The 20,057-nt window shown below is 39.3% G+C and overlaps 3 protein-coding genes across 5 annotated transcripts; 2 read left to right on the top strand and 1 right to left on the bottom strand.

Moving 5' to 3' along the window:
• Positions 1-503: 503 nt before the first annotated feature.
• Positions 504-5,292, top strand: gcna (germ cell nuclear acidic peptidase). The gene is made up of 14 exons (XM_027008662.2): positions 504-561; positions 877-972; positions 1,112-1,265; positions 1,381-1,444; positions 1,777-1,829; positions 1,918-1,984; positions 2,065-2,144; positions 2,366-2,503; positions 2,620-2,757; positions 2,976-3,135; positions 3,380-3,524; positions 3,600-3,735; positions 4,303-4,507; positions 4,752-5,292. The coding sequence occupies exons 2-14, from the start codon at positions 883-885 to the stop codon at positions 4,981-4,983; spliced, it is 1,662 nt and encodes a 553-aa protein (XP_026864463.2). The 5' UTR covers positions 504-561; positions 877-882; the 3' UTR covers positions 4,984-5,292.
• A 539-nt stretch (positions 5,293-5,831) lies between these two features.
• cetn2 (centrin, EF-hand protein, 2) lies at positions 5,832-8,348 on the bottom strand. Of its 2 annotated transcripts, XM_027008663.2 has the most exons (5): positions 7,990-8,348; positions 7,626-7,784; positions 6,993-7,121; positions 6,772-6,909; positions 5,832-6,595 (listed from the first exon to the last, which is right to left on the bottom strand). In XM_027008663.2, the coding sequence occupies exons 1-5, from the start codon at positions 7,990-7,992 to the stop codon at positions 6,506-6,508; spliced, it is 519 nt and encodes a 172-aa protein (XP_026864464.1). In that variant the 5' UTR covers positions 7,993-8,348; the 3' UTR covers positions 5,832-6,505. The 2 variants fall into 2 exon arrangements, with proteins under 2 accessions (XP_026864464.1, XP_026864465.1); XM_027008664.2 differs by lacking the exon at positions 7,626-7,784.
• A 365-nt stretch (positions 8,349-8,713) lies between these two features.
• Positions 8,714-18,878, top strand: nsdhl (NAD(P) dependent steroid dehydrogenase-like). Of its 2 annotated transcripts, none has more exons than XM_027008671.2 (8): positions 8,714-8,786; positions 9,009-9,068; positions 9,206-9,367; positions 9,449-9,595; positions 10,547-10,675; positions 10,920-11,062; positions 16,594-16,696; positions 17,994-18,878. In XM_027008671.2, exons 2-8 carry the CDS (start codon positions 9,048-9,050, stop codon positions 18,324-18,326), a joined length of 1,038 nt encoding a protein of 345 aa, XP_026864472.1. In that variant the 5' UTR covers positions 8,714-8,786; positions 9,009-9,047; the 3' UTR covers positions 18,327-18,878. The 2 variants fall into 2 exon arrangements, with proteins under 2 accessions (XP_026864472.1, XP_026864473.1); XM_027008672.2 differs by lacking the exon at positions 8,714-8,786 and adding an exon at positions 8,787-8,812.
• Positions 18,879-20,057: the final 1,179 nt, after the last annotated feature.

The raw sequence follows: 20,057 nt of genomic DNA, 5'->3' as shown, positions 1-20,057 counted from the left end.
AAAACAGTTATTAAAAAAACAAACAAACATACATTTATTACATAAACATACATCAGACTATTCATCATTAATTCATGAAGGTTTTTTAGCTAAATCAATGGTGTATAGTGTATACCGTGCGTTGCACTTTTGAACTTATTACTTGTAAAATATCTGTCAACCACCAGATGTCAATGTTCCGCTCCAACGCTTCGACCCTTCTATCGGCACAATAAGGAAAGTCTCCAAAAGCTTCATGAGCTTTCGTCTACCCACCACTATAAATAATGGATTAACATGATATTAAATACATGTACGTGGGCCTGATCCAGGGTGTATGACTATATCTACCCATAAGTAAAACTAGAACTGCGTATTTAGGCAGGGTTCCGAGGTGAAACAGGAAAGTGACGTTCCCCTGAGTTGTGACAACTTCCGTTCAGGTAAATTTGAAAGTTGTTTCTTTGTTTTAAAGGCGATAATTCACTGAGGTTGTTTTGAAATAAACCTTTGATCTTAAAGAAGGTTTAAGAAACAAGATATTTTACTGTGCATGTGACGTGGATAGATTGCACTTTATTAGTGGGAACTGTTCTGTTTGTCGATATGCTTAACTACTAATAGTTAGCTAACAGCTAGCATACTAGCTTTTCTATTTTCGCTAGGACAGCTAACCTAGCTAGACAGCTAGTGATAACTTCGCTGGCGTTAACGTACATGTTGCCATCCGAGAAACTAGCTGGCTGGCTAACTTGTTAACTAATTATTTATCGTAACACAGTTCTGTAAAACTAACAAATACACCTGATTTAGAAATTATTTAGATATATAACGCTAGCTAAGTCACTACTAATAGGATAACACTAATGAGAGCATATCTGTTTTTCCCTTTTGTAGGGTGCAATGGATCCCAGCACTCAAAGGCTGTTTCAGAGAGTTGCGGAAAAACTCGGATGGGACAAACCTGAGGCTCTAGATCGAGCTGCGGAAGAGGTATATATTTTTTGGTGAAGTATACATAAGTGAATGCTAGCTAGCTATCCTACCTATTACTGTGTGTGTGTGTGTGTGTGTGTGTGTGTGTGTGTAAAGGAGAATTTACATATTAGGTTGTCTCCTTTTTTTGGCTCAGTTGAAAGAGAGCTTGAAAAGCAGACGACCTACTACTGGTAGCTATGGCGCAGAGGCTGCTTTGAGGAAAGATACTTCGCGTAAACCCCAACTTTCAGACAGCGACAGTTCGGGGAAGGAGAATCAATGTGGAAAGGGAAATCCTCGCTCAAATCGTGCGTCATTAGAGCCCAGTGATGATTGTAATCAAAGCAAGTTAAGTATTTAATGTTCTAACACAGCGGTCCAAAAATTAATAAATATAACTGGTCATGTCCGTTTTCCTTTCAGTTCTTGCAGATAAAGTTACTCCCAGACGTACTTGCAAACAAATTTCATCTGCTAAGAAAATAAGGTATGTAATGTTCAACTGACTGGTATCACTTTTTTTTTTATTAATGATATTAAGTTCTTAGTTTTTATATCTATATTAATAATGGCTCAATAGGTATAGTCATTTAACTACTAAATAAAGCTTGAAGCAGTGGGTGTTGTCTTTTGCTGTTTTAAAAAAGACCACTTTATAAACAAGCCATGTGGTTTTTTTTATTTTTATTTTTTATTGGAATTGAAACAGGTTTCAGGGATCATTAGGTTATTACATAGAAATCTCAAAGAACAGCATCAAACCTGTCTGAAGATGAGGGAATACTGATAGAGACCGATTTATCTGTATCTCTTTTCCAGGGAACCGATTCCTGTTTTCTCCTCAGACAGTGATGACGATGATTTTGAAATCTGTAAGTAATTTTTTTTGTTTAATTTCTGGAGGTATTGAAACTTTTGTTGTTAGTATTAGTATTAAACAGTTTCTGTTTTCTTTTGTAGTTTTGAGTTGTGTAAGAACACCAAAAACTCAACCCAGCCTGCAGTCTGTGAGTGGCAGTGATGACAGGTCAGGGCTAGTGTGTTATGCATGGCTCAATAAATGTATTAACATATGGTGGTGATTTCTAACTTCTCTTAATTCTACAGCCTTAAACATTTTATAGTGGATGACTTAACCTCTGAAGATGATTTTGTTGTTGGGGAGAAGAAGCCATCTGTTTCTAACGGTAACCTTTATTGCGAGAGCTTTTGTGCCAATGCAGTTTTGCATCACACGGAATGAATGGTTAAAACTGTGATATGCATGAACAAATTCACCAATATCCCATTTATCAATTTACTATTACTAGACTTAAATAAGTCTTATGAGAATGTATGCTAAAATTTATATTCTAAAATTGCAGATTGTTAACTATGATGTTAAATGTGGTTGTCTTTTCAAACGCAGACAAACAGAAGCACCCAAAACCCCCTGGGTTTGTCAAGAGGTGGCAGAGGAAGGCTCCCTCTCAATATGATTCCCCAGTCTTTCTCAGTGATGATGATGATGATGATGATGACAGAGACACCTGGAAGGCCCAGAAAGGTGTGTTCACATGCCAGCCCTCCAAGGACACCTGGGCTAAAGAAAACAAACTCAGAGGTGCCCTGCATTTTGTCTCCCCTCTCTCTCTACATACCATCCTTCTGAACCTTCCTCAGCCCTGACTACATGCAGTGGGAGGTGCAGTGACACAGGCAGCTCTGATGATGATGAGTTCCTGTCCTTGCTGGACCGAATCAAGAAGAACCAGAAATTGGGAAGCAGTAGCATGCAAGTTTCTCCTAAACTTCCTGAAGGTACTCTCATTGCAACTTTCATTACTCCTCATATAACTGAATAATAATTTCAAATTCATATAATTCTTATCAAATACATGTTCAAATTCATGTTGGAAGTCAGCTGATATACGTTGTATGGCGTTAATTGAAAATAAAGGAATACAGTTGGGGGGTGGTGTTAACTATTACACGTTTGGCTCATTTAATGTGTTTTTTCATTTGTGTGTGGGCTATAGAACCTAAAGTTACAACAGCCTGTTGGACTCCATCTGTTAAGGGCCAGAAAGGCAGTGACTGGGCACCAGTAACAGAATCTCTGTTGGACAGGACTCGAGAGCAGCTCCATATTAGTAGACCTGTGAGCCACAGTGAGCCACGAACAGCCCCCAGCAGCAGGTAGAGGGAGCATGTTGCCCTTGCTATAGTATAGTTTACTACCCTTTATAGCTCTTTAATATATGTAGCACTACAGTGCATCATACTGACATGTTTCAAATCAGGTTGTTGGACTATTTATTTTTTAAGAAATGTTAACTCAACTTTATAAATAGTTTTTTGTTCATAAAACTTCTCTAATTTCTTTTTGCCCCTCAAACTCATGAGACTGTGACACTGAACTGGTTTTATGTATCTGTGGCAGAGTGGCAGTATGTAAAATCCCAGGCTGCTTTTTGCAGTCTCTGTCCATCCCTGGCCCCATGTACTGCCGTAACTTCAAACAGAACAAGCAGGAGCTCACCAGCAAACTCTACCAACTTTATAACTCCAGCGTATTTGACAGCAAGGTCAGCATGTGCTCGCCTTATAATGATCATGCACATTTTAAATGGGTCCTAATTCAAACATTTTAATTCCACCAGCTACCCGCAGACATGACAGTCACCTGGAATAGAAAAATGAGGAAAACTGCAGGATATTGTATTACGGGACAAGAGCGAGGCACAAGCAAACGGTATGCCCGCATTGAACTGTCAGACAAAGTCTGTGATTCTGCAGGTAACTCTTACTTTGAAATTATTCTAATATCTGATCTAAGTCCATTTGAAATATCTAACCATAACATTCTAAGCAATAAACAACCACGCAGCATATCCAGTGATGTAGCTTACCTGTTAGAATAAGATGCTAGCAACATACAGATAGCATACATTATCCTGTAAATGTAAGCTAAGTTGCTTTGATTAAGAGTGTTAGCTAATGCTGTATCTGGCATTTTCAGCACATGGCAAACACCCCTTTTCGGATGTTTCGGACAGAGATCCTTTATCAGCTGTGCAAGCATACTGTTTCTGAATTTGTAGTAGGAGGAGCCAGTTTATATAACTGGAGTACACAGAGCTTCCAGAGAAAAAAGATGTTTCAGATAGAGGTCCTTGTGTCCCATTTCAAGCTCTTAAAAGCATTGCATCTCCCTTACAACGCAGCTGTGTGCCTTAGCTGACTAGCTACAAATCTCCTTACAGTAGCATAGTTCTCACATTGGAAGTTCGGAACAGGAGACACAGCACTGTTTTGTAATAACTTGATTTAGACTTTCCGTGACTGGCGACCTGTCCTTTGTAGATCGGTTAAGGGATACGCTAGTTCACGAGATGTGCCATGCAGCCACATGGCTGATAAACAATGTACGAGATGGGCACGGCCCTTTCTGGAAGCTCTATGCACGTAAAGCCATGCTGGCTCATCCTGAGTTACCAACGGTCACCCGTTGCCACAGCTACGACATCAACTACAAGTATCAGTACCAGTGTAGCCGCTGCAAAAACACGTAAGTGTTTCCCTCCTTTCATAGTTCTGTATTCAGGGCTCGAATGATAAAGCTAAAATTCTCTATAACAGAATCTTTTATACTTTTAAAATGTATAAAAGCATTTGATTGGCAGAATTTGTTATATACACCAAATGTTGTCACACTTCTGTCCTTTTTCCTGAAATACAAAGTTGTGAAGAGTACCAGTCATTTAGTTAGTTCCTGGGCATTAAACTAAACCTCTGCCTGTGATTATCCCCAGCATTGGTCGCCACTCCAAGTCACTTGACACACAGAAGTTCGTATGCGCCTTGTGTAAGGGGCAGCTGGTGCTTCTCACAACATCTAAGCCGCGGAGGCCCACGCCCTTTGCTGCATTTGTGAAGAACAACTACGTGTCAGTGCGACAAGAGCTCACTGGCCAGAGTCATGCTGAGGTCATGCGCAAGCTCAGCGCTGACTTTGCCAGCAAGACACACCTCAGCAACAACTGATATCAGAATTTTAGAACAATTCTGATGCTTTTCCTGTACTGAATGTGATAACGTGTCATGTGGTGCTTTGCTGCACTAGCTTTTTCTGTGGTTATTTACCTCACTGAATCCAGGCCATTGGTGTGGGCATTACATTTCCATCGTGTTTTGTAAAGACACTGGGTTGGCATGTCATAAGCACCTTTCAATGGCTGTGAAAGGCCCACTTTTACAGATTTAAGCATATGTAGTTATTGTGGCAGGGTTGGTATTGTCAGATTTTAATACTTTCATCTTTGTGTCCTGTTTGTGTCTCGATGTTCAATAAACTTTTTCATACATACTGATATGTTTATGAATACTTTTTGGGAAAAGCAAGTTGTACAGATATGTCTAATCATTTTATGCAAATACGACATGCAGAGCATGTTGGGTGAATCCCTCGCCTAATGAGTTCGGCTTGGGTGGGCCTACTCTGCTTTTCAAGGCAAAATTTGGGAAGGGAGTTTTACGTTGTCAGTTATGAACAAGTTGATTCCCGAAATGTATCTAAATAATGTATTTTGCTTATTGTGTGTGTTCATAATCATTGTTTCAGGATTTAGTTCATTTTATTTACTTAAGTATATGTGCTGTTGGGTGTATGCCTCCCCCTATTTGTGTCCTGGCCAGTGTCTTTTCTCAGCGCCCATCAGTTGCCATGGTTACACGTATGTACTATGCTGCATTAACCTACTTGCCAAGACTACCATGTTCAAGAAGACATTCCTAAGAGGGCCTGGACTTTTTGATTGTATTCCTACCACCTCAGACTAGTCTATGCTGTTCTGAAACATAGCAGATAAGGGAGAACATCTAAGCAAGAAAGCAACTGTTTTGATATTTTTTTTAATGCTATAAACAGTCATTGATATTTAGGTCTGTACAAAACATTGAATATCAGGTAAATAGGACAGGATTGCAAAGTGGAAAATGCACTTCACAGAACTGCTTCAGAAATAACAGGATATTAATTTCTCCTTTAAAAAGCTTTCACATATGACAGTCACCACAAAAAAAGCACAATGGGGTCAGCACACTCATGTAAAAAAAAATTTAAAAATTCCCAGACTGAACGGAATGGTTTGATGCTGACTGCAAAAATCAAAAGCTTCAAGTGAACTGGTCCCTTGGCTCTGTAGAAACATTTGTTTTATAACTTAAGTGAAACTTGTGTGATTTTGAGACAACCTAGAGTACTATAATTTGTTGTACATATCTTAGAATTTCTTAAAGCATTCAATGTGATTCACTTTTGTAAACAAAAATCCAAACACATTAGGTAATCATCCAAATACACTCAGTTTCCTAAAGGGCTTGTAGTGTTAAAATCTTAATTATTTGAGGTCAAAATGTTACTCACTGTTAGGATAATCATACCTGATCATTTTCATAGAATTGTGCATTTTGTGGTCCCTTTTAAAATCCTGCAAGCCTCTGAATGACATGCTTTTGGGTGAGGGTAAATTAATGGTATATCTCCTTTCCCCTTAATTCCACCAATTTAGTATAAACATGTTTTCTTCATAATGCGAAGAAACTCCTGCTGGTTCACTTCTCCATCACCATCCCGGTCTGCTTCATCAATCATCTCCTAATGATGAATACAGACAAAATTACATCAAAATAGTGAAGCTAAAAACTATATTTATTAAAGATTATGAATTGGAGACAACACAGCAAAACAACCAATAATGTGCAATAATACAGGTCAGTGTAATTTTTAACATTTTCTTCATTTAGCAGAGACTGTCAGGTAATTGCCCTCACCTGAAGCTCTTCATCAGTAAGATTCTCCCCCAGCTCTTTGGCTACTCGCTTTAGGTTACGAAAAGATATCTTGCCAGTCTCATCATCATCAAACAGTCTAAATGCCTTTAGAATTTCCTCTTTAGAATCCTTTTCAGCCTAAAACATAACCAACTGATAAAGAAACCTGTTGGGTATATAATATTGTTTTTGTTGTTTAATCACCAGAGCGCAGAGCTCACCATCTTTTGGGTCATGATTGTGAGAAAGTCACTGAAGGAAATCTTGCCAGTCCCATCCTTATCGACCTCTGCAATCATTTTCTTAATTTCCTCTTTTTTGGGCTCAAACCCAAGTGCCCTCATAGCCACCTAGTGCAAAAAAATATGAGTATCTTCACACACTCACCACTCACTTTATAAAAAGCATCCACACTTTTTTTTTTGATCATCATTGGCCAGCTTCAGACCACAGGACCCTTGCTGGCTGGATATTTTTGGGTGGCAGTCTTCTGTAAACTCGGCAGTGGGTTTATGTGTAAAAACCCCAGCAGCACTGTTGTACCTGTTAGCAGTTCAACACCCACTAGCATTTAATATACTGAGATTTAATATACTGAGATTGGTCTGCCAGTCAATGTACTGATCCTGTAGTCAGAATCTAACCAGTGATGAAAGAGGCGTGGGTGGCTAACAGATTTCTGCATGGAGACAGAAGAACTGCAGTTAGTAATCATGTATATAAATTCAACAATAATAAGGATGTATCTAATAAAGTGGCCAGTGAGTGTAGGTGCATGACAGGTGTTTCTGATAAAGTGATATTGAGTGTTGATGTATACATGAAATATTCTTGTACAGCTTTTAGAACCTTACCTTTAGCTCCTTCACCTCAATGAAGCCAGAGCCATCAGTATCAAACAGTTCAAAGGCTTCTCGTATCTCCTGCCTCATTTCCTCTGTCAATTCAGGCTTAGGACTAGCTTTCTTACGAGGAGCCACAGCCCCAAGTGACGGCCTCTTGGCATTAGTGGCCTTTAATAAATAAGCAGTGTGAAGGCTCATTATCTTTACTAATACTGTTCCTCTTTTGACAATGTTTCAAATTAAGACCAGATAAACCACAGAATTTACAGCATCCTAACTGGCAGTTTGTTAAGGAGCAGATCTGCACCCTCAAATAATTGCGCAGCTTGTTTTCACGGTTTTAAAAGACAACATCAATGTTGCGGTGACTCACCATTACAGTCGGGAGCACAACAAGAAGAAGAAAAGATCCTTGACACTTTGCAATTTTACAATCTGGTTGTCTATTGTGAAATGTAATCCTCCCGTTTTTTAACGAATCTGTCAAGATTTTGCAACTATAAATGTTTCAGAAGGATACATCACTCACTCTCACGACACCACCGCAATTACAGCATCATCTTTCCCTGTTTTTGTTGTACAGTAGTCTACGTACTCTGCGGTTGGATATGGTGGGCTTTGCAAACGCTGATTGGTCTTTCTTTGACGGTGATTTTTCAGAAACGTAATAAAGAACATTTGATTTGCTACATAAAATTAAGATGTATACTGAGGACGTGCTAGGCTGTGGTTAAAGTTTTTACATTGGTGTGCCAAATATTTAAACGTTTAATTTGCTTCACACATTCGCTAAACCCTAAAGTGCCTTCATGAATATAATAGGCTACTTCTGAAATCTTTAAACTGGTGCAAAGTTGCTACGTTGCTCCTTTCAAACCAGCTTAGTTTTTCATATGTAAAAAAACAACAACATATGTGCAAAAACAAAACAAAAAACCCAAACCTAAAGGCTACCTATAAACATTTGATCTCGTGTGAAAGAGGCGGTTACTTTGGTAGTGCTGTTCGAGGACTGGTTCTTGCAATGGCGTAATTTGACGTAAACTCGGCATCATTGGTCAGTCACATAAGTTACCTTCAGAGCAAGCAATCGTCTACCCAATGGCAGCGTCGTACACTCTCTGCTGATATGTTCATAGTATACGAGACTTTACGAGGCTGACAGTTCATGTGAGTTGGGGTGCATTATTGTCGAGGTTTGAATAGTGTGTTGTTGGTCTGTTGTCTTGCTTGTTTGTTGCATTTGGTTGCATTCTTTGAAGGGTTTCATATTCATCGTTAAGATTGTATAGAATAACAGAATCAGAAAAGTTGATAGCAGTGTAATATACCTCAAATTGTTGAACTTGTAGCTAACGTTAAACTAAGACCCAATACCGTTGTGCCTTCCAGGGTGGTAGCATACCTGCTTTAGGTGTTAACATCGTGAGTATGGCAACGCGTATCCGACCGGTGAGTAACTTCAATAGTAATTTTTGCGCGTTCATGTTCTGAAAATAATAGCTAGCGTTAGTTCGGTTATTGAGATGACACCAGAACTTGCTTATGCAGTGTTCATCTAGTTGCAGACTGTTGTTTACTTCCAACAGAGCACCAAGCGATGTGCTGTCATAGGTGGCTCTGGATTTTTGGGCAGGCACCTTGTTGAGCGGCTGGTGGAAAAGGGCTTTTCAGTGACTGTATTTGACATCACACAGAGCTATGAACTTCCTGGGGTTACCTTTCACCAAGGAGATCTTTGTGACAAACAGGTGACTAGCTTCACGTTATACTTCTTCAAGGCATTCCACGCTTAATGTCTCATTTCTTTACACCCTTATGTTTTCTTCCAGGCTTTAATCACGGCTCTCAAGGACGTATCATTAGTGTTTCACTGTGCGTCTCCGGCTCCCGCCAGTGATGATCGCGCTCTCTTCCAGAGGGTCAACATCGAGGGCACGCATACTGTTGTCGAAGCCTGCCAAGAGGTTGGGGTGCAGGTATAAAGTGCGCAGACACACTAAACATTGAAGAGGAAGAACTTCTGTCCATTAACTGTTTTGCTGATTCAGTTCAGTTTGACTGGTTGTGGGTACACTTTGAGCAAGTACCATGATCACACAGTTTTTCATGCAGAAAGGACATTTCTGAAGGAAGCATAGAATTGGATTTTGTTTTAAAGCTAAGAAAAATGCCCGTATTTGGAGACCTGCAGGTTTGCAAGCTAATATTAATCCACTTTGTGCTTTGCAACTGTACACATAGTTAACAGATGGTAGAGATGAAGCTGTTACTTGCACTTCTTGTTTATGCACACTTCAGTAATGGGGAGATGTATAAGAAGATATTATAACCTAGATTTTTTTTCTTACAAGTCCTGGACATAATTTTTAAATGTGATGGATATTTCCCAGGCTACTTTTAATAAATATGCCTAGTACCTTCCTAGTACCTTCGCATCTCATGTTTAAGTACTGAACAGTTAAAATAGTTGTTTTCATACTAGAAAAACAAAACACATCTTTTCATGAGCAATAACAGTAATTCACCATCTAAATGATGGACTAAATGTTAGTAAAATGGATAATGTTATTGAAATAATCACCTTTGGATTGGATAATTCATGCATTATAACTTACCTAATATGATTATTGGGAGAACAATAATCAGTCTTCCTTTATTCCCTTTTTCACTGCTAATTACTTTGTGTATAGTACAAACACATACCAGCCTACTAGCTAGTTACAGATCTGATGAGCCATCTTGGGTATGCATGTTTCTACAAATGGGCACAATCATTCAGTTGCAGTCAATCAGTGAGTGAGTGAAAATGGCTTTTGAAAGGTGGTCCTATGTGGTCCCACAAAAATGAATCAGTAAATGGTCATAGGAATGAATGGAGTCAATATATTGAATTGTCCAATATGTCATAACCTAATATTTTTTTATAGAAACTTGTTCTAACCAGCAGTGCCAGCGTGGTGTTTGAAGGAACTGACATTAAGAATGGAAAGGAAGATTTGCCTTATGCAAAAAGGCCAATTGATTATTATACAGAGACCAAAATCCAACAAGAGAAGGTAAATGTATTGTGCTTTCTTTTTGTAGTGACTTGTATTTTTCACTAGTGACTTGATGTACATTTTAATATAAAAGATATTGACCTTGTGAAATTCCACTTTTTCAACTATTCTGCAATCCCTTTACAGACTTTTTATTTAACACAGTATTGTCTTTTTTTTGTATTTTCAATTTCTTTCAACCACTGGTTCAAATATGAGGACAAATTCATTGTTTAAATGCCAAATTGTTTCTCACTGCTAGATAGTTTTGGAAGCCTGTAGTAAAAAAAAGGGTTTCTTCACTGTGGCAATTCGTCCTCATGGGATCTTTGGCCCACGAGACCCGCAGCTAGTGCCCATCCTTGTAGATATGGCCCGCCGGGGCAAGATGAAGTTCATCATTGGGTAAGTGAGAATGACTTTTGGGTGATTTAATAAGATACTGTAATGCTCCAGTATACACTGTATGCCCAAACGTATGTGGACACCTGACCATCACACCTATTTGAACTTGTTGGATATTCTATTACAAAACTATTAACATTAATACATAGTTGCATTCCAATTCATTCCAAAGATGAGATTAAGGTCAGAGGACTGTGCAGGCCACTAGAGTATATCCTAACCAAACTCTTCAACCATGACTTTATGGACTTTGCACTGTGTAGTCATGCTGGAATAGGAAAGGGCCTTCCCTAAAACTGTTGCCACAGTGTTGGATGCATATATTTCTCTAAATTGTCTTTGTAACTATAACTCTTGCATACTTCAACTAGGTCTTGTATCTCTCTTATCGGGTCATCTCAGTGTCATCAGGTTTGAAAAATATATATTATTAAAAATAACTTGATCTCAGAGACCTCAAACAGGTGCTTCATCCTTTGTTGCAATAAAGCATTGAGCCACTAGGTGACACCCTTTCCTCAGATACTTTGGCTGTTTAGGGTGAAGGCCTGGGGAGTTTTTCACTGGCTGCAGTCAAAAACCAGTATTAACGGGTGTTCCATTTCGATTATTTCTTCCTATGGGGGTACCTATGGAAGAAACTTTTACATTGCTTTAACAAAATGAAAAACCCTGCTTTAACCCGGCCATAGTTTTTGTCACACTGAATGGTTGCATATGCTTAGCAAAAATGTAATAAACCTGCGTAAACACATCACATTTTAAGTTATTGTTTTTCATTTAAGTAACGTTAATACCTATATCACAAGATGACTGTAAGAAGGACTGTATGTATGTAGCGGCTTTGCTCCGTTGGATTGTTGTGGTCTTTGTGTTGTGGTCATGCTTGTTACGTGTGTGTGGCGTCTAGCAAACATACATACAGCCGGAAAGCTCTCTTTAAAAATGTGAATGGCATGTGTAGCTCTACAACGGAAGTCCACTCAAGGACAGATACCAGGGGAGATTTCTCATTCAGCAGGGTCCTGGTGGATCATCTTACTAAGCGGTAGATGAATGAGGCGGCATGGAGCTACTGAGCAGGGCTGCCAAAGTGGAGTGTTAACAAGGCTAAGCCAGTACTACCTAGTATCTACCTCAAAAATGCTAGATCACTTTGCAACAAAATGGACAAGCTAGAGCTGATAATGTCAGCTCAAAGAAGAGTGTGAGAGAACTTGGTAATGTTCATCCCCAAGACCTGGCTACATATGGGTTTCCCCACCAAGGCTATCGAGCTAGCAGGTGGCACACTGTATCGGGGGGACAGGACGAAAGTCTCTTGTAAAAGAAAGGAGGTGGATTACACTAACAACCAGTGATGTAAGAATACAACCATCATCAACAGACACAGCTCACCTGACGTGGAGTACACAATGTTGAGATGTTGGCCTGAGACTTTAATACGGTGAACATAAAATCTGTACTTAAGTTTTATCGACATGTGAAATGTCCTATGAGAGGTCGGAACACACTGGATCATGTCGACAGTAACATTGGAGAAGAATATAGAGTCTCCACGCTTTGACATATAGGCCTGTCTGACCATCTAACTGTTTTTCACACCAGCATACAGACTTCTCATAAGAACATCATTACCAAGAATGAGAACCATAAATACATGGCCTGCAGGGGCTTCATCACAGTTACAGGACTGTTTGGATTGCATATACTGGGATTTATTTGCACAGCAGAATATAGATGAGTATACAGCTCTTGTCCTGTCTTACATTACATGCTGTATAGACTGCGCTACAGTGGATAAATACATTAAGTCCTTCCCCAATAAACTGGATGTCAAAGGATGTTGGACTCCTGCTACAAGAGCGTAACTCAGTTTTCAGATCAGGGAACAGTGACGTCTATAGTGCTGCCAGGTCCAATCTGAAAAGAACCAATCAGCAGAGCCAAGGTGGACTACAGGAAGAAGATAGAGGGACCTTTTAATGATGGAGACATGAGGCAAGCTTTGCAAGGTATTCAGCATCTCCTCAAGCACAAAGGCAACAAAAAGATACCCATAAACTACAACAGCTATCTAGCAGAGGATCTTAATCACTTCTATGCATGCTTTGAGGAGCACACAGACTGTGGATTAGTCATTACGAGCTACAGGCAATCAGACTCTCACCGTCAGAACAGAAGATGTCAGGAGGGAGCTATGTAGTGCAAAACCTAGGAAAGCTGGCCCTTATGGCATCCCGGGTAGGGTACTTGGAGACTGTGCAGACGAGCTGACTGAGTTATTCAGTAAAATCTTTAATCTCTCACTTTATCATGCACTGTTCCGAAAAACTTAAATGCATTAAATGTGTCACCATCATTCCTGTACCTAAGAAGCTATCTGTCAGCTGCCTCAACTATAGGCTGGTTGCTCTCACCACCACTGTCATGAAGTGCTTTGAGAAGTTGGTCCCGAGGCACATTAAAGCAGCTCTTCCCCTCACCATAGATCAGCACCAGTTCACCTACAGAGCAAATGGATCAATGGACAATGTAATCAACACAGCAGTACACACAGCTGTGCTCCATCTGGAGCACTTGGGGACATGTGAGGATGGTATTCCAAGACTTCAGCTTGGCCTTTAACACCATCATTCCCAGGAAAAAGGAGGCCAAATGAAAGCCTGGGCATAGACCATGATGTAAGAAGCTAGATTAAGAGCTTTAACAGACTCCTCACAGACAGTTAACGTGGAGGCTTACACCTCTCTCACTAACAATCAACACTGGAGCCCTGGAGGGGTGTGTGCTGAGTCCTGTTTTGCCTCCATACACAAGACTGCACACCCACCCTTAACACACATACCATAATAAAATTAGAAGATGATGAGATCGTGATTGGCTTGATACACAACAGAGACGATTCTGCCTACAGAAATGATATCTGCAGACAGATGCTCCTCTAACAACCTGGTACTCGGTGTCTCCAAAACAAAAGAGATGATCATTAATTTCAGGAGACAGGAGGTTGAGCCTGCTCCCTTGTATACCAATGGTAAGTCATTGGAGGGAGTGCTCTCCTTAGAGTACCTGGGCACGTACATCACACAGGACTTCACATGGACTGAGAACATCACAGCCCTTGTCAAGAAGTCACAGAAGCCTTGGATCACTTAAGAAAATGGACTTATCACAGCAGCTCCTCCTCTCCTTTTACCTCTGATCCAATGAAGCATATTGACCTGTGGCAACCTGGTTTGTTTTACAAGCTTCATGGCTACAAAGAAGGCCCTACAAAGAATCATCAGGTGTGCTCAAGTGATTAGAACATAGCCACACTTACTAGAGGACATTTACAACACCTGTTGTCTCTTCAGAATTAAGAACATTGTTAAAGACTTATCACACCCTGGCTACCACCTTTTCATCTTGCTGCCCTCTGGGAGGAGATATAGGTCTTTTAAAGACATGTACATCAAGATTTCTCAACAGTTTTTATCCTAGCGCCATTAGGGTACTTAATAACCAACTTTATGTGCCAGATAATTATCGTTTATTTCATCCAGAAATGTGAAAAGATATGCATTGTTTTTCTGCTCTTCTTTCTCTTGTAGTATTGATTTTGCTATAAATAAAGCTTGTCTTTTTATTTATATATTGTTTTCTATTTAGGTGTTTAATGCTTCTTATGTATTTTGTTTAAATGTAACTGGTATTCACCGGATAACATAATTTTGTTGCACATTGTGCAGTGACAACCAAATGGCATTTGATATTGTCCATGTGAAAAAGCAGTTTCCTCAGATGGGTCGGGACTCTTGCTTGGGACACTCCAGAAATTTTGTTTTTCTGCTCTTCACGTTTGTGCCAATTACTCTTCTGCCCATGGATAGATGATTTGCATGTTCTCCTTAAGAACTTTTCTAGTTTAGTGCAAAATTAATGATTCCTTGTAAATGATTACAGGTCCTCAGGTAGCAAAACATCCCCACATCCAAGTCCTAAGGCAGTAGACCATCCCCATGTCCCCTACCTGTGGTGTCTATAAAGTTCTATAAAGGTTTGACTTGACTCTCCATAGAACATTATCCAAATAAGCTTGGGGATCATCCTATTGCTGTGTTGCTAATGTGAGCTGAGCACTGATGTTTCTTTTGGTTACCAGTTGTTTCTAACTTGCTACTCTTTCATAAATCCTGTTTTGTTTTTTTTTGTTTTTTCCCCCAGTATTTTTTGCTTTTTGGAATTGTGAACACTGATCTTAGTTGAGATTAGACAGGTGTGTAGAAATTTTGTCAGGGCTGCTCCTTTTGGGAAGAATGATTTGGCTTTTGAAACTGTTCCATGTCTTCTTCATTATCCCCTAAAGGTCATGGTATCCAGTGGTATCCCAGAACATTAGAAATGCCTTTCTTACCTTTCTAAGACTTTTTGGATGACATTGTCATTTAATTTATTCAGAGAAAAAAGGTGTTGTATACTTGGGATTGTTTTGTTTGAAGATGTGAATCCATTTGGTGTGCCAAATAAGCAGTAATGGGGGAAATCTGGAAGCGGGCAAGTACTTGTTCACATTACTATACTGTAGTGCATAAGTGTGTATACACTTGTTAGCACTTTTGGGTAGGTGGTGATGGGACAATGTCAGATTTCTAAAAGGCTGTTTTCTGTCTCTTTATGTAGTGTTATTTACTGTTACTATTGCCTAAAATGAGTTGTGTATCAATTTTTTTTAAATACTTGTAATGCCCTCTAAGAATTAGTTCAATATTAATTATGTTTTGATTTTGATGAGTAAGATGTAGATTTTTCCTACTCACTAAATTGGACCTGTTACAGAGCAGGTGTACTGTTTTGAGTTATAATTCTCTGGTGTTGTGGGATTCCGTATTCAGGTGTGTTTTCAGTACACTGGCAGCAGCATTTTTAGTTCATGGTAAATTTGGAGTATAGCTTGTGGATAGGCCAGACAAAAAGACATTACAATAAGGTCGTCACTGGCTGTGGAGAGAATATCCTACATGTCCTAAACCAGTTTGAATTTTTGTGATTGGATTATTTACTGTATGCAATTTATGCGCACATTGTTTCTTTAACTTTTTTTACTCCCTCTCTCTCTTACTACTTATTCTGCTCCTTATTGTTTATATTGTGGCTAGTGTCCGTTCTCGACCAGAGGAGAATAGGTCCCACCCTTTCAGTCTTGGTTCCTTTCAAGCTTTGTTCCTCATGCTCTAGGGAGTTTTCCTTGTCACTGTTTCCCTTAGCATCCTTAATGCGGGCTTGGATTCAGACATTTGTAAAGCTGCTTTGTGACCCCAGCTGTTGTAAAAAGTGCTATATAAATAAATTTGTTTTTGAAATTTGACTGAGTCAGATGAGAGAATAAATCAGATTATTTGTTTTTAGATAAAGCAAAAGATAAAATCCGTATTTGACATGTGGTATCTTATTTAACTGCCTTCATCCATTAGACTGCATAGGGAGCTGTTTATGCATTGATGCATTTACCTGAAGAGATAATGTAGGTCTTTTGTTTGTCCTTGCAGAGATGGCTCTAACTTGGTGGATTTCACTTATGTGGAAAATGTAGTCCATGGTCACATCCTAGCTGCTGAACATCTGAAGCAAGACTCTCCACTTTGTGGAAAGGTGGGTATGGTGTGAGTGAGTGGGGTGGTTGAGTGTGAACAGCTGCAATAAAGTGCATTGATAAAAATGTATTTTGTTTAAATTATAGTGTTGTGAAATACCTAAAATTAGGTTTAGGAAAAGGTTTTTCTGGCATACCAAGCTTGTGTTAACAAAGCTCTAAATAGTGGAACAAATAACTCACATCTGAGTAATTATGAAATTAGATGAAAGCAGGTGCTTCAAAGCTAGTGTCTAATAGTTTACTGCACTTCCCCACTTGGTGTCTAGGCCCAATCCCATTTCACCCCTTGACCTTAGCCCTACCCATCCATTTTGCATGTTCACACCTGAGTTTAGGGTGTCCGATTCTTGTTGGAATAGAGGGATAAGGTAAAGTGTTAGGGCTACATGGCTGTCCAAACAAAGTCGGAACACCTTGCAAAACACTGGCAAGCTGTGCAAGTGATCAAAGAAACCCACAAATATAAAAATTCTGTTAATAAAATATACAAAAATTATACCATAACCACTGTATTATCTTAGTATTAAGTTTCAGTGTATTCTGATCCTTCATTAAAAGTATATAAGAATCGCTAGTAGTTTGCTGATGTTATTTCCTGATTTTGTGAATAAAACCTGCATATGATCCCCAAAATGCATTTAAAGCAGCAAGTTTGCCGAACTTTACCGTTTCTCTGATATCAATGCAGATAGGCAGGGCTGCTTACAAAGTACTGCTAGTAGCCTGGTAGTGAAGCAGTGTGCTTTTTAAAGATCACCACAGCTGAGGACAGCATATTGGAAATGTACACAAGTGTACACTTGTGTCTGTTTACATAGAAGCCATCGGTGATGACATATCAGGTTCTTTGAGGGTTGGGAAGATTGCAGCTACTACCACAGTTCCAAGGGAACACTCAAAAACAAAGGCTAAGGGTAAAAATAAAAAAATGGATTGGTCTTGGGCAATGAATATTAAAAGAAAGCAGTTTTAAACTTAAGATACCAAGTAATAGAAGTATATCTAGCTAGAGAGTTTTACATTACTGTCAACAAAACACCAAAATTCTCCTGAGAATTTGCTGGGTTGGGCTGAGAGTTGCTAATTTATTAAGTGCATCTATTTATTAGTTTGTTGAATATATAACATGTATACAATAGTTGCATTGAACTATTAATTATTATTGTTGTTGTTGTTATTTATTATTTACAGTAGTATTATATATTAAAAGTTTTGCCCTGGTTTTGATGGATGATTTTTATCACAAGTATTTTGCAGATTTGCCATTGTTCCATCAATATCTTGTCCCTACAGGCTTACCACATAACCAATGATGAGCCCATCCTCTTTTGGGATTTTATGTCCAAAGTACTAGTCAGTCTAGGCTATGACGCCCCTCGCTACCACCTGCCCTACATGCTGGTCTATGGAATTGCACTGCTGCTGTGGTTGTTAACTTTGCTCCTGGGCCCTCTGGTGACCATAAAGCCCATATTCACCCCGATGCGTGTGGCCCTGGCTGGCACACATCACTACTACAGCTGTGCCCAGGCTAAGCAGGACATGGGTTACCAACCACTGGTGGGTTTGCAGGAAGCTATTAGCCGAACTGTAACCAGCTACATGCATCTGCGGAAGGAAGCCTAGGATCTTATTGAGTTTTTGTTTGCGCTGGCAATGTGTGTGCTCGTTTTTAACTATACTCATAGGAGTGCTCATGCAAAATCAGTTTTATTCTAGTTAATCCTGATCTTGGTCAGTGTAGCCTAAATATAAGAACTCATCAAGAAGCAGTGATCGTGTTAAAATGCTCAGTGAGTACAGGCCCTAGACTTGGCTCAGTGACAATCATATTAACTGGGTTGATATTCCTAAAGTAATTACCTTAAGAAAATGCAGTCAGATTCTTGCCTGTGTATATCCAGGCTGAAGCACAAAACCGCAAGTAAAGCTCTTATAAATGCTTTCAGTTCTTCTCCTGGAGTACTTATTCATACTTTTTACATTGTTATATTGTTTAAATGGAACATCAATGAGCAGTTGTAAGCATTATGTTCAGCTGCATTTTTTTTTGGAATGATCGTGGATTTCACTCATGCTTATGAAAGATTAATTGAGGGCTCTATAATACACAGATCAAAGAATGGGAGCAATTCCATTTTTGTCAATATTTCTCAATAAAAATGATGTATTACATTTCTCTTTTGTTGTTGTGGATCTTTTATACTTAAATACAATTTTTGCAGTAGAACTGATTACTTTCAACTAAAATATGAATGTAAAGAAAGGTATTGAATGTTCTAGACTGTAGGGAAGGGCAAATAGTCTCTTGTGTCTTCTCGTTTGCATCCACATTTTGTGAGTGTTGAGCAACACAGCGTACATATTCCCTGAGCACACCCTGGATCACAAATGTCTTTCTATAGATGTGAGGAATCCTTTCACCTGATTTTCTGCACCAGCTCATACATCACAGTAACCACTCATGCAGTGCAGCCTGTCCTGTGGCATATTTTTGGCATTCCTGTTCTCGGTGTGGTGAAAGTTGGAGGATGGTGATGAGATACTTCACATTCTTGGAACAACATTACACACCGCTGACAGGCTTGTGACTCACGGCCGTTGGGCCAGTTTGCCTTACCTGTTTCTTAAGTTGTTGAGGCAGTAGCCAGGCTGAAACACTACTATGGAGCTGTTACTCATACTCCTTCTGCTCCCTAAACAATAATTGTGCATTAGTGGGTGCTGTTCGAATGACAGCCAGTTAATGAATATTCAAGAAAGTTGCAAAGCACATCCCTTGACTTGGAAGTGTAAGATGAATCAGTACTTTACATACAGGCCATGAGAGCCACACCTCTTCCCTTTGTATTGTGTTGCTACTGACAACATTGCATATCTCAAAGGTAAACAGGCTTATCATTACTCCTCTGTATACAGAGCTACTCTGAAGTCCATTCTGCTCTGCAAGCCACATGAATGTGACACAGCATGTATACTAATTATTGCATCTCATTTATATCTACACCATATTCATACTCAGAAAATACTGCCAAATACTGGTCCATTTCCACAGTGTTAGATGATCAATATATCACTGTATTCCCATGCTGCCATGATCCAATTAAGATAATGAATGCTGTGTACTTTACTCTTTCAGTGAACCTTTCACAAATAGTCCCATTGGAGCCCCTGGTAGGACATTCTACACCAGGTTACTGATATTTGAGCTGTGTTAATATCTTGGTTTTGGAAGGTCATGTTAGAGGTCAGTCAACTAAAACTGATCATAATCTGGCCAAGTGCTGAAGAATCTCAGATCTATGCTGACAGTGGAACTGTTTATCATACATATCTATATATTCTGCTTGACAAAAA

The sequence above is a fragment of the Electrophorus electricus genome, chromosome 12 (genome assembly GCF_013358815.1).
Source record: "Electrophorus electricus isolate fEleEle1 chromosome 12, fEleEle1.pri, whole genome shotgun sequence".
In the NCBI taxonomy this organism is placed as follows: Eukaryota; Metazoa; Chordata; class Actinopteri; order Gymnotiformes; family Gymnotidae; genus Electrophorus; species Electrophorus electricus.
This window is presented reverse-complemented; position numbering and strand designations above follow the sequence as displayed.